The sequence below is a fragment of the Monodelphis domestica genome, chromosome 4 (genome assembly GCF_027887165.1).
Source record: "Monodelphis domestica isolate mMonDom1 chromosome 4, mMonDom1.pri, whole genome shotgun sequence".
In the NCBI taxonomy this organism is placed as follows: Eukaryota; Metazoa; Chordata; class Mammalia; order Didelphimorphia; family Didelphidae; genus Monodelphis; species Monodelphis domestica.
This window is the reverse complement of record NC_077230.1, coordinates 369489850-369504507: the sequence shown is the minus strand read 5'-3', so window position 1 is coordinate 369504507 and position 14658 is coordinate 369489850. Positions and strand designations below refer to the sequence as shown.

General features: G+C 47.9%; 1 protein-coding gene across 2 annotated transcripts in view; it reads right to left on the bottom strand.

Annotated features, from left to right (window-relative positions):
- Positions 1-14658, bottom strand: part of KIAA1522 (KIAA1522 ortholog) — a 41137-nt gene that overhangs the window by 24813 nt on the left and 1666 nt on the right. Inside the window, exon 1 of one of the 2 annotated variants that reach the window (XM_056795296.1) lies at positions 3429-4802. The exons of the other annotated variant lie outside the window; for it this stretch is intronic. Coding sequence (XP_056651274.1) covers positions 3429-3519 — 91 coding nt within the window. The 5' untranslated portion in view covers positions 3520-4802. Of the gene's footprint in view, positions 1-3428; positions 4803-14658 lie in introns of those variants that run through there. 2 annotated transcript variants of the gene reach the window in all.

The following is a 14658-nucleotide window of genomic DNA, read 5'->3' as shown; positions in this document are numbered from 1 at the left end:
TCCCAAAGCTAAAATCGTATGTCCAACAACCTCCAGGGCACTTCCATCTTCAAGTGCTCCCAGAGCCTCCAACGCAACTATTCCCAAGCCAAACTCTTCATTTCCCTGTAAAAATCTCCCTCTTTGGGGGTTTCTGTCAGTAGCACGAACATCCTCCGAGAGATCTAGTGTCACCTTCACTCCTCTCCCCCACCCCCATCATTTAAACACAAGATCAAAGATTTAGAGCTGGAAGGGACCTTAAAGGCCACCTGGTCCAACTAGATCATTTTTCAGATAAGGAAACTGAGGAGGAGAGAGCTGAAGAGTCTTCTCCATGATCATAAAAGTGCCAGAGCCTAGATTCAAACCTAGACTATCTGCTTGGAGATTTACTGTTCCTTCTGCCATACCATGTGATCTCTTTTCACTATTTCTGGTTCATTTCTCCCCTTCAGTATCATCACAAGGTTTAGAGTTAGAAAAAACTTTCAAGGTCACATGGTCCAGCTCCATGGGGAAGCCACATCTGATTGCTTCAGCCTCAGTTTCCTTATGGCACAGAGATATTACATGACTTTATGTAAGTCTTCTTTCAGAGTCTTCTAACAGGTCTCCCTGGATTCACTCTCTCCCTTTCCATCATGCAGATGATCAAGTAAGTAATCTTCCTTTTAAAAAACAGTTCAGAGGGCAGCTAGGTGGCCCAGTGGATAGACAGCCAAGTTTTGGGTTCAAATCTGACCTCAGACCCTTCTTAGATGTTTGACCAAGGTATTGGGTTTTAAAATAGAAGGTGTTTTGTGTTGCTTTTTTAAATCAGTTTTTTTAATCAGTCAGATCCCAAGATTTCCTTGCTAAAAAAACCTACCATGACTCTCCAATGCCTGAACAAATAAATCATCATAGTCAGTCCCTTTTACTCAAGATCTCCTCAGCTGATCCCATTCTAATCTCCTAATTTCCTTATTATTCCCACCTCAACCCCCTCCCCATCATACTAGGTTCATTCCCACCTCTATACCTTTGTCCAGTAGTCTCTCATCTGGAATACCCTCCCCTGGTTTTCCCAAAAGATGAAATCTAGAGCTCAAAGGACTTTGGAAATCTTACTTAACAGACTAAGAAATTGATGTTCCAAGTAGGACAAAACTGCCCAGAGTAAGACTAGCAGTGAGCATCAGAAGCAGCATTCAAACATGGGTCATCTTGCTCCAAATCCATCCTTTTTACACAGTATCATACATGTGGCTCTAGGGCAAATGAAGGCTCTTACTTTCCTTCAATGCCCACTTCAAGATTCATCTTCTTTAGGAAACCTTCCCTTATTAGCCGTTCTGAATTCCTTCCCTTCTTAAATATTTCTGGCGCTTGGATACCATTGAAAGGTGCCACTTTCTCATATCACCTTAATATATTGCCTGCAAATGAGATTTCTCCAATCATGTCTGTTTTGTCTCAACTAAACCGTCAATAACTTGAAGATAAGGACCATGTTTTCTTCTTTGACACACTCCAGGGAAAATACAAAAGTTCGTCAGCAGTGAGGATCGCTAGGCACTTATCTCAGCCTGGTCAGCAAAAACAAGCTAGAAGAGCCATTCCTCCATGCTAGTTTCCCCTTCCCAGCCTGGCTCTGGAAAGGGAGGGAAAGAGAAGGATAGGGAACTGACTTGATTTCTCAGTTACTAGGGATGTTGAGCAGCAGTGACCAGGACCCTCTTACCCAAGGCTTCTTTGGATAGAGTGCTGGGTAGCCCTGCTGGATGATGACACATACCTCAAAGAAATGTCAGTTTTTACCTTAGCAGTCATTTAGTCTAGTACCTTTCCTCATTTTCCAGATACCAAAACTGAGGCTCGGAAAGGAAAAGGGACTTGCCCAGGATCACAATCTGATACCTGACCTCTATTATGATACCCATTCTCTGGCTTAAAAAAGTATTAAAAAAATTCCCTGTACCTAATGACCTTTGGCAAGTCCTTTTCTGGCTCTAGGCCTCAGTTTCCCTATCTGTGAACAGAAGGGGTTGGGGTTTGATGGTCTCAAAGAACCCTCCAAGCTCAGAGAGTCTATGAATGTAGATAGTTTATGAATCCAAATGATCCGAGGAAATGGGCCACAGCTTCCCCAGCCTCTTCATCCACAATCCTTTCCCTAGGGCTCCCTGCCCAGGAGATAGCCAGAGATTTCCACCTGACTAGGCAGCTCCCCTGTGGGAAGGGATGCAAGGAAAGGGGGAAACTGTACCTCCTCCCCCACCCCCTATCTCTCTCTCCAAAGTCCTCTCCCACACACACATATCAATCCCAGTTCATGTTACAGTTCTCCCTGCACTGAGGAAACTAAAGGGGGAAGCCAGGAATCCTGTTGCCCAGCCTCAGGGGACCCTCCCCCACCCCAGGGGTTGAAATACAACCTTTCAGGCAGATCCCAACACAGACTGGGGCCCAGGCTGTTCCAGCTGGGTGACTGAATTGAAAAGGGGGGGATGATGAGGGAGGGGCCTAGACCCTTGGCAGTGGGGGGAGGGTGCCCCAGAGAACCAGTCAGATGGCCAATGTGGTCAGATGGAGCCAGCCCAGAGCCTCCAACCTTCTCCAGCTCCCTCCTTTTGTCCCCTTATCTCTCTCCTTCTCCCTCCCCCTCCCCCTCCCCCTTTCTGCCCTCTGGGGTCTGCAGGGTGGGACAGAGGAACCAGTGAGAGTGTCTGTCAGCCACTGGGTAGGACAGTCTAGGGCTGTGTCTGCATATGACAATGTGAGTCTGTGTGACTGCCTGGCTGTGCTGATGTGTGTAACTGAGTACTTGCAACCCTGAACGGGGCTCTGCTGCACACAGTGAGTGATTAATGCCTGCTGAAGGGGCTTGTATGTATCTGCAAGTCTATGTGGGAGGCTGGATAAACACGGCAAGAGGGCTGTGTCCATCCATGCGCGACACCCATGTGCATGCATGTACCTATGCCAGGCGGGGGCAGCGAGGTGCCCGCGGGGAGAGGGGCACGATCAGAGAAGACCCCAATAATCGGCGTGGTCCTGGTCTGCTCTGTGGAGCCGCGGGGGCGGGGAATGTCCGTGTGCCTCCGGCCAGCCCTGTGTAAATATGTAGCCGGGTCTGCTCTCGGTGTAACTGTGTCCGTGTGTGCTGTGCATTAAGCGTCCCTCTCCAGTGGAAGCGTGTTTCTCTGCCCTGTTTGGGTAACTATGGCAAAGGGTAAGGCACTGTGGAGATGGTCCAGGGTCGCATCCATGCATGTGTCCTTTGCATGTGTCCCCTGGGTGCATGTGTGTGGGCATGCAGCTGGGTCCCCGGGTACATGGCCGAGGGGAGGGGAGAGGGACCCCTAGGCACCCGACTCGCACCAATCCCCGCCGGCTCGGGCCACTCAGGGCAGCCCCTGGCCCCCTCCCATCCCCCTTCCTTCAGGGCCCCCGCCCCCGCCTACCTGTTCCCTGCCTTCCCCGGCGGCGCCCAAAATGCCAGAAGCTGCGGGTCCGGCTGCTGGGGGGCTTCCTCTTGTGGTGGGAGTTCCCCATGGCGCGCAGGGTCCCTAGGGGGCGGGGGCGGGGATGGGGAAGGGAGTGGGCGGGGGAGGGGGTGCGCGCTACATGGCGTGGGGCTGGCGCGCGCTCAGGGCCCCCGCGCGCTCCGGCAGCTCCGCTCCGGCCGCCACCGTCCCCGCAACCAATGGGCACGCCCGGGAGGGGCGGGGCCGCGGAGGGGAAGCGAGGGGCGGGGCGCGCTCCCGTATGCGGGCTCTCCCCCGCCCCTACGGGAAGCCTACCTCTGGCCCTCCTCCCAAAGCTCGGCAAGCCTGGAGGCTCCTGGGAAGAGGAGGCGGGGGAAGGGCCCACTAGAGCAGCACCCAGGAGCTACTAGCACCCTCCTACTCGGTGGAAAAAAGGAGAGGCGAGGTGCAGATCCTTGGTTTTCTCATCTGTAAAACGGGAATAACGTGCACTCCACAGAAATTCATAAATCAGATTTAGCGCTGGAAGAGACCCTAGGGGGAGTAAGTGGCAGAGCTGGGATTAGAACCCAGGCCTTGACTTTAAATTCCAGGGTTCTTTCCACTGCATCATGGTGTTCATGAAAAAGGCATCCGAGAAGTCATAAATGATACAGTAACGGGATGGAAAACTAGTGTTGTTATTACCACCTGGATGACCTTAAGCAAGTCATTTTCCTTGTGCAAGCCTCAGTTTCCCCATCTATAAAGTGACGGGACTCGGGTTAGATGATCTCATCAGCTCAGCAAGCTAGACTGTCTCCATTTTTCAGAGAGGGGGATACCGAGGCCTGAAAAGATGCAGTAGTACCAATACTAAAGTCGCCCAGGCATTAAGGCTAGGATTCCGCTATGGAAGCCCCACTTTTTCCAGTACTTGTTGATTTGACTAATTCCAAGGAGCCAGATTCTCTACCCACAGAGTCTCAAGGCCACCCTCACCCCCCAACAACTCCCCAAGATTGGACCCCATCGATTTGGAGCCAAAAATCCTAAATTCTTTTCATTATTATTCATGTGGTTTTGAGCAAGCACATTCCCCTCTATGCACCTCAGTTTCCCCCTCTATAAATGGCAGATGGGCTAAACAATTTCTAAGATTCTTTCCAACTTTAAATCCTATGTCCTCAATGGATGCTGCCTCAGTTTCCCTATGTGAACAAGGAGCTAAAGAGCTGGGAAATGGAGTGGGGAGGACAAAAGTATCAACAGCTGGGAGGAAGAAAGATCTCAAGTCAAGCTTTCTCAAGAAAAGAGTGATCTAAGGTGCCTGGAGATTCTTGTGGAAAGAGTCACCGGTAACTAGTGATGGATGCCGAGCTGAGGCATCCATCTTCTGCCTCTTTCCCAGGTACACAGTAGGCACTTCATAAATGCTGGCTGATTCGTTCTGTGGGTGTTCATGGGCCCCATTTTAAGTAAACGCATTCTATGAAAACTCTAATAATGACAGACCCTTTTCTCTGCCCAATTCCCATCTTCAGCCTCTGTTGGCCAGTGTCAAGGCGGGGGAAGAGAAATCCCCAGGATATAAAAACTTCACAGGGGGCAGGCCCAAGCAGTGTGTCTTCCTCCCTTCCCCCCATGCCTCCTTGTGCCAGGGCTGGGCACAAAGGAGGCACTCAGTACAAATTCCGTGATTGACAAGCAGCTCATTTCTAAAAAATGCTTCCGTCTCCAGAAATAAAGGTAATACAAAATAAGGAGACACCAAAGAATAGCACGAAGGTAGAAGCGGCCCGCGCAGCACTGGGCGCTGACCGGAAGGGGCCTTAGAGCTCGCCTAGTTCCACCCCTTCATTTTACAGACCAGGAAACGGACACCAAGCTGAGTCTTGCCCAAGGTCATACAGGCAACAGGGAAAGAGACTGGAACCCAGGTCTTTGGACTCCAAATGCAGCGCTCTTGAGAAGATTAAAATGAATCCTCTAACATGTCGTACGCCCTGCTGATAACTGTTATTTTGTGCAGAGCCCTGACTCAGTTTACCCTTTGGTTAAAATTCTACTGTCAGATACTGAACTGAATGTGCTAAGCAGAGCCTGGATGGCTGGGGATGCTCTAGAAGGGTCCCCAGGAATTCCGGTAGGCTTTGGCTCAGATGACGCCCTCTGAGGCCTTTTCTGGAGGTGATCTGTCCCCCTATAAAGTGGGGTCTCCCCATGTGTTCAAAGTGCAATATGGAGACTTTGCCCAGGCATAGAGTAGGATTCCCATCGTTCTATGAGCGGAGTCCCGTCTGATGAAGCCATGTGGGTGATGGCAGCATTTCCCACCTCCACCCCCCACCCCAAGGGGTACAATGCTCTTTCTCATGGGGTTGACTCAGCATGCGACCGGAGCAGCTGAGATGGCGTGGCCCCAGGATGGGGGGAGGCACCCTTCCTAGACCTATCCAGGTATGCCCAGCTGGAAGAAGCCAGAAGGAACCTTAAGGAGGCATCTGGTCCAACCTTTTCATATACTGCCTGGGGATCCCCCAGATAATAGGTGGCCATCCTCCCCAGCCCCGAGGAAAGGGAGGCGTTGGGGACCTGATCATCTCCCCACCCTCACGCCCACCCACCGTCCTTTATCCCAAAGCCAGCCCCAGGACCAGACCCCGTCTCTATGAGTGAGCTCCCTTTAGTGGGAAGTCTGCCTCCGTTTTAGAAGATCCTCTCCTGGAGGGCAGAAGCTGTCTTTCTTCCAGCTTTCATGTGTAGGGAGCACCATGTCTGGCATAGAGTGTGGACTTAATAAATGCTTGTTGCCTGGGTGAGATTTTTATAGTAAGAAGCGAGAGGTATCCAGATTCAGCCCTTTCCACGCACACCCTCCCCCCACATTCCAGAGCAATGATTGTCTCCTCGACTTCCCCCCAGGGCCCCATCCCAGTGCAGATCCCCAATATCCCCTCCCTGCATGCTGAAGTTGTTACTTCCTACTACGAGCCATGACTGCCTTTTCCCTCATGTTCCAGAGCCAGGAAACCCTTCCCTTCCCCAAATCCCAGAGCTGCAAGTTCCACTGCTATGGCAGTGACTTGGAGAATGTGAGAGCCAGAAGAAACTTTAAGGAAACATCTAATACGACCCGTTCATTTTCCGGTAGAGAAACTGAGGCACAGAGAGGTTGTGAACTGGCCCCAAGGTGTCAGCTAATGTGTCAGAACCTAGGAGATGTTAAGAGCTCTTTCCATTACGCCTCCTCCCCTCATTTTTTTAATGGTTGAAGGTTTTTACTGGTGACTTGGATAAAGTACTTCTAGATGAGTAGCTATAAATGTATAGTACTGTCAGACTTACAGATGGCACAAAGGAGGAGGAGCCAGCACACCGTATAAGACTTGAGAGTCAAAAAGATTGGATGGAGTCTAACAAGATGAAATTCAATAGGGCGTATAGAGACCTGTGACTTCCTATTTTTTAAACCCTTACGTTCCATTTTAGAATCAATTCTGTGTATTGGCTCCAAGGCAGAAGAGCAGTAAGGGCTAGCAGTGGGGATAAAGTGACTTGACCAAGGTCACACAGCTAGGAAGTGTCTAAAGCCAGATTTGAATCTAGAATATTTCATCTCTGGGTCTGGCTCTCCATCCACTGAGCCACCCAGCTGCCCCTTACTTCATTTCAGGGTAACAAGTGCTCCCCAGTATCTCTCCAGGCAGACCCATCTTACACACACCCCTCATCCCACATCCTCCATGAACATGCAGTGCACCCGGCTCGGGATTCCTTCCATGTGTCTTGGGGAGCCACTTTTCCCTGTTCTGATCTCAGAGCACTCTACACTCATCTGATTCTAATAGGAATTCCATTCACAGAATGGCCATCCATCAGGGAATCAGCTGAACAAGTGGTGGTAAATGACTGCAGGGTGTAACCGCGAAAATGTGGGTTTCAAGACTGTGAATTGCCAAAACTGTAAAGATAATCTTTAGTGTCTTGATTTAAATCAAAAATAAGTGGTCGCCATGGGAAAAATTCCCAAATATACAATTGTGCCCTAAGAAATGACGGGCAAGATGATCACCAAAAAGCCTGGAAAGATCTAAAGTGATGCAAAGTGGAGTGAGCAGACCCAGGAGAACGTGGCACACAATCGCAGCAAGACTATAGGATCAACGCTGATCCAGGGCAACTCAAGGGCAACCCCCTGCCACAGAAGGAAGAGACGGGTTCAAATGCAAACTGAAACATGTCATTCTTCCCTTTATTTCCTCCATGAAGTTTTCTCTGGTCTAAGTGATATGTGACTTGTTTCACAATATGATGAACAAGGAAATAGGTATTACATGGTAATATATGTACAAGCTTGCCCTTTGGGAGGGGGGAGAACAGGGATTGCAAAATGTCAGAAAATGAATATTAAAAATTGTATCATTTGGGGGACAGCTGGGGGGCTCAGTGGATGGAGAGCCAGGCCCAGAGCTAGGTCCTGGGTGCAAATCTGGCCTCAGATACTTCCCAGCTATGTGACCCTGGGCAAGTCACTGAACCCCCATTGCTTAGTCCTTACCACTCTTCTGCCTTGGAGCCAATACACAGTATTGATTCCAACACAGAAGGTAAAGGTTTAAAAAAAATAAAAAATTGTATCGTTCGGCGTGTAATCTGGAAAAAATGTGCAAAAAATAAACAAATTTCATTCGGGTCTGTGTCTGTGGGATTCCCCCCCTTAACCCCAACTAGACAGAGTGCTCCCTGAGGGCAAGGTCTAAGCCTTAGTCTTCTTTGTCTCCCCCATAATGCCAAAGGGACTGGCACATAGCAAGGACTTAGCAAATGTTTGAATGGGCATGGGCCCAAGGCTCTGCCACAGAGCAAGCAAACACATTTCTCTTTGTTCTTCACAGTGTCCTCCCTCTCTCCCTTCCCCCATGCCCAAGACTTATTATAATACTAATAAAAGCTCTTCAATAAAGTCAAGGATTACAAAAGTGGGAAGGAGTGGAATACAATACAAAAAGCCCTGACTCTAGAATCCAAATTCCAGTTCCAAATCCTAATCTGAATGTGACTTTGGGCATGTATGTCGCTGAGACTCCCCCAGCCTCAGTTTCCTTATCAGTAAAATGAGGGAGTTGATCTAGAGGACCTCTGGGGTCTCTTTTAACTCTAGATCTAGGTACCCATGAAGTTTGGTGTTCTTCAAAATACCACCACAAGGCAGGGAATGTGAGTAGTATCCCCATTTTGCAGAGAAGGAAACTGAGGCAAAACCTACCCTTTCCTACTCCAAATCAAAGGTTCTTTACATTGCTCTACATTCCACCTGGTCCTTCTGCCTACTAAGCTTATCAGCTGTCTCTCACTCTAGGGAAAAGACCAGGAATCCCAGAGTTCAAGGAACTGGACCCTTGAACTCAAGTGGCTGAGCTGACAATCTCTTCAGTGAGAAAGGTGGGAGGAGGGTAGGGGGAGAAAGTCATTGGCCTCCTGCCCCCACAGGAACCCTCTAGAATGGTGTCAGCCTGGAATCCCCCAACGACAATTCTCTACCCCTAAAAGAATCCCCCAAACATTCCTCAAGTCTCACCTCCTCCAGGAAGCCTTCTCTCAGACTCATCCCATCAGACCCCAGACCTGTTTTTCATTCCAACCACTTCCATTCCGTATGCAAATGAAATCATCGCAAGGTGTTCTCCCCCCCCCCTCTTTCTTTCTCTCTCTCTCTCTCTCTCCCCCTCCCTCCCTCTCTTCCTCTCTCTCTCTCTCCCTCTCCCTCTCCCTCTCCCTCTCCCTCTCTCTCTCCCTCTCTCTCTCTCTCTCTCTCTCTCTCTCTCTCTCTCTCTCTCTCTCTCTCTCTGTCTCTGTCTCTGTCTCTCTCTCTCTCTCTCTCTCTCTCTCTCTCTCTCTCTCTCTCTCTCCCCAAGTCTTACATCCATAGACTAGGTGTATTTCCTCCTCCTATCAGGTTAGAAGACCCCCTCAGGATGCCAGCGCCCTCACAGGATAACTGACCAACAGTATATAGAATTAGGATTTTTTAAATTACTCAACCTCAAGGGCATCGAGGGGGTTCAGTGCATGGAGTGACCCTGGACAAGTCACTTAACTCTCATTGCCTACTCCTTACTGCTCTTCTGCCTTGGAACCAATAAAAGTTAAGGGTTTTTAAAAAATGTTTTTAATCACCCAACCTGTTCATTTTATAGTTTAGGAAACTGAGGCTCAGAGACTCATAGAAGTAGTAAGCACACAGCCACAATTAAAAGCCAGGTGAGCTCATTTCAGATCATCTCTGTTCTCAAAAACATACTGAATTTAACCAGGGTTTTACAGTCATAAAACTCAAGTATGATTATTATCCCAAGATATAAAAATAAGCAGGACCAAACATCAAACACTACTCCACAAAAAAATTACAGATTGGGAAACTGAGGCCCAAAGGGCAGTGACTTGGCAAAAATCCAACACCTAGAAGCAGCAGGGTAGGACTTGAACCTTGATCTCCAGACCCAAGGCTAGGATTCTTCCCACTAAGCTACTGCTTTACAAATGATAAAGAAGCTTAAACGTGGGTGTGTCCACTAGCCCAGAGATCTCCATTTCAGAAATCGAACATTATACTATACTCAGCTAAAGTGGTGATTGTTCAAATGGTATGCTGGAAAAAATCAGTAGACAGAGAGTCAAAGATTCTGTTGATCTTTTCTTTCAGCTGGGTCTGACTCCTCATGACCCTATTTGGGGTTTTCTTGGTGGAGATACTGGAGGGGTTTGCCATTTCCTTCTCCAACTCATTTTCCAGATGTGAAAACTGAGGCAAACAGGGTAAAGTGACTCACCCAGGGTCACACAGCTAGGAAGTGTCTGAGACCAGATTTGAACCCAGGACCTCCCAATTCTGGGCCCCAATGCTTTATTTACTGTCATACCTAGCTGCTCCTACTTTCTGGTGGTTGTTGTTTGTTTACTGCTTTCAATTACCTCCATTCTGTACTCAGTGACTCCTAAAATTGCTTCACTGAGCAAGGAAGATAGAGAGCCAAGAAGCTGTGAGTCCAAGTTCTATTATCTGACACAAGTTATCTGTTCCACTCAGTTTCTTAGGTTTAGAATTTTAGAATTAGAAATTAGAAATTAATTAATCTAAATTAGAAATTTAGAATTCCTAGATTCTAAATTGCAGAGAAGGTACATGTGGGCATCAGTAGCGGGAGTTTTCCCTACATCAGTGAAATCACAGGTCCAGTCACTACCTCTATCTTAGCAAAGAACCATCCAGTCCTATAACTTGAAGGAACCTCAGAGGGCATCTATTTAATCCAACCTCCCTCCCAGAGTATGAAGCCCCTTCAAGGACTCCCCGGCAGAAGGGCAGTAGCATAAGCCCTTTCCAGGCTTTTCATCAAGTAGCTACAGGGGGTAGGTAAATAGCACAGTGAATAGACCAGAAAGCCTAGAGTTGGGAGATCTGTGGTTCAAATATAGCCTCAGATTCTTCCTAGCTGTGTGACCCTGGTCAAGTCACTTAACCCCATTTGCCTAGCCCTTACCTCTCTTCTGCCTTGGACAGAAGGTAAGGATTTTTAAAAATAGAAGCCCATGTGGGCTAACTTCAGGTCATCTCTGCACTCAAATACATACTGAATTTGGCCAGTGTTTTACTGGTTAAAGCACAAAAAAAATAAGCAGGGCAAGTTCCCTATCATCTCCAGGATCAAATATAAAATTCTGTTTGGCATTTAAAGCCCCTCAAAATCGAATCCCCTTCTACCTTCCCAGTCTTCTGACTCTCAGCGACATCCACTATGACCCAGATGCCCCGGGCATTTTCACTGGCTGCTCCTATGCCTGGAATTCTTTCTCTTTCCATCTCTGTGTTTCCTAGCTTCCCTGGTTTCCCTCAAGCCTCAACTAGAATCTTACCTCTTAGAAAATGCCTTTCCTAGACTCCCATTCATTCTAGTGCCTTCCCATCCCTCCAGATTAGTTCCAGTTTCTTCTCTCTATCACTTGTTTAAACATAGTTTACTTGCATGTTGTCTCCCTCTTTTAGACTGTGAGCATCTTAAGAGCCTGGGCTGTGTTTGGTCTTTCTTTATATCTCTAGAGCTTAGCACAGTATCTGGCACATAGTAAATACTTAATATTTGTTGACTTGAACTGACCTAGACCAAGTCCCTTAATGGTTTTTTTTTTTTTCCAGGCAAAGAAGGATAAGTGACTTGCCCAGGATCACACAGCTTGTAAGTGTCTGAGGCCAGATTTGAACCCTTGGAAGAAGTCTTTTTGATTCCAGGCCCAATGCTTTATCCACCATACCACCTAGCTGCCCCACAGCCCCTTTATTTTACAGATGAAATAATTAAGATATGGAGAAGTCAAATCACTTGCCCATGGTTATACAAGTTGTAAATGACAATCTGGATTTGAATTCAGGTTCTTACTCCAAAAAAAGCACTTTCCAGTGTTCCTCAGTTGTTCAGTCATTTTTCAGTCACATCCATCTCTTCATGGCCCTACTTGTAGTTAGTTTTCTTGGTAAAAATATTATAGTGTTTTGCCATTGTCTTCTCCAGCTCATTTTACAGATGAGGAAAGCAAAGCAAACAGGGTTAAGTGACTTACAGCTAGTGTTTAAGGCCAAATTTGAACTCAGGTCCTCCTGATTCCAAGGCTATCTACTGAGCCACCTAGCTGCCCTCAGTGACTCCTAAAAGCATTATTACCTCCATTTTTCAGGGAGAGGGAGAAGAAACAGACTAAGAAAAGGGACTTGCTCCAAGACAATACAATCTGGAAATGCCAGAGGTAGGATTTGAATCCAGCACTCTAACCAACATTTCTCTCTTAGTCCAAGGGCTTTAAATAATGAATGTTGTAGGGGCAAGCTACATGGCTCAGTGGATAGAGAGCCAGGATAGTGAGTCAGGAGGTCCTGGGTTCAAATCTGCCTTTAGATATTTCCTAGCTGTGTGACCCCAGACAAGTCACTTAACCCAGTTGTCTGTTAGTCTTAGAGTTGTTACTGAGTAAGGGCTTAAAAAAGATTTTTTAAACAATAAATGTTGTAACCTCCTACACAGGACCAGAAAATCTTAGCACCTTACCAGTCTCACCTAAGAGGAGGACTATGGCCCTGCATGACCCTTGGTTAAATAAATGGCTTCCACTCTATAAAATAAAGTGGTTGGCTCCAATTATCTCCAAGATCATCTGTGACTACCCATAATTCTAAGTGCCCTAGGCTGGGGGTGAGGGGTTGGGGGAGGTGTCAAGAAACCTCAGTTTGAGTCCTGTCCAGTCTTGCCACTCACCAACGGATGTGACCTTGGGCACAAGGTCACTTCTGTTTTCTTGAACTCAGTTTTCCCATCTATAAAATGAGGTGTTGAATGAAAGTCCTCAAAGGACAAACCGTATGTTGTCTGGGATCTGTCATCATATGGAAGGGGAAAGCGTCCTGGACTGAGAACCAGGCACTAACTGTGACGTTCTCCTCTCTGGGTCTCCCTTTCCCCATCTGTAAAAGAGGTTTTCTAATGTCCTTCCATCACTGAGGTTTTCTAAATCCAAGACTCTATGAGAGGCAATCAAATGTTAGTGGATAAGAGGATTGACCTTGAAGCCAAGAAGACCTGAGTCTCTGGCACATACTAGCTGTGTGACCTTGACTAAGTCATTCACCTTCTCGGTTCTTGAGACTGTAAGTTCCAGAGCAATGCTAACTTTCATTAGAAGTAGGGCTTTTATTACTTGGGAGTTCTCTAGAATCTAAACCAATGAAATCACAGGGCCAACCCCTACTATGATTCTATGACTCACAGTTGAGTCTGGAATGTGACCCCCTCCCCTTCCATCCTCTATGGATCCCCCCAACACACACACACCCCAAAATACACATCACCTCTCAGGTTAATCTTCCAAAAAGAGTTAACCTCCTTCTTTCCTCAGGGCTCACCCTCCCCTACCCACTGGGCATTGCCAACAGGGATTAAAGCAATTAGATCAATTTCTTGGTTTCTTTTCAGAAAGAGAAGAGGAGGAGAAGTGGGGCTGGACAGGAGTGAAAGAAACAATTACAATAATGAGAGGCTGGAGGGAAAGAGGGTGACTCTCCTTCCCATTTCCGCCCAGGCACTACCAAAGCCTTGGGGCAGACATGCCCACACATGGGTGAGGGCCCCTGCCATACTGGATGTCAGGGCTTCCTAAAAAGGGGACAGACAAACCACTCACTCTGCCCAGGACTATGATCCTAAGGGGGTCAACTAGTTATCACCTAGCCTCAGGGCTACTTTGCCAGATTTCTCCATTTTGTGAATATCTCCAGGTCAGGAGAGCCTATCATATACACCTCTGTGACCTTGGAGGAGTCCTCTATGCTCCTTATAGCAGTTTTTGCTACTTCATAAAAGTAGGCAGTTAGATTAGAGAATCTTTAAGCTGCTAGCCAAAGACTTGCCATTTTGGACAGTCAGTTCCCAGGGTCTAATCCTGCTCAGATTCTGCCCCGTTTCCTTTTGGATGGATGGGGGGAAGGAGAGGGGAGTGTGACTACAAACAGGTTGGCACTGAGGAGACGCCTAGGGGCAGACCCTGCACCTGGGGGGGAGGGAGGGGGTAACCTTCAGTATACTTTGAGACCAATCTCTCCTCCAGTCCTTGTCCCTCACAGCTCTTCAGGCAATCTAAAGCAGAACCAAGGCAGTGATCCAAAAAGACCACAGCCAGGCCGGATACAATCACACAAGAAGCTTTTTCTCTCCTCGCTCTGCCCTCCTCTTCCTGCCCCCCAAACCTCTTCCTTCTAATTCTCTCCTCCCTCCTTCCCTCCCAGGGCTGATTAAAGGACACTCCAGTGGGTAAACACAGCACCCACCATTTCCTGAAACATGGGCAGGCGGCGGCTGTGGGCAGGATAGTGGTTAGATGCTGGGGGACAAGGTACCCCTGGGACCTAACGAGGTTCCCATCTCCTCTCAGGCTTAGAAAAAAGCGGAGACCCCACTTTTTCCTCAAAGTGGATGGGGGGGGCAAGGGAGCTGAGGGAACAGCCCCAACTCAGGTGATACAGGGAGAAATGGGATAAGGATCTGTCTAATGGCCTGGGGAGGGAATCAACCAAGCAGGGCCACCCAAGACCAGGGCATGATGTAAAGACACTTCAGTGTGTTCAGTCATATGCAATGTGTTGTTGTGGAAAAGAGTGCCAGAATTTGAATCACAAACCCTG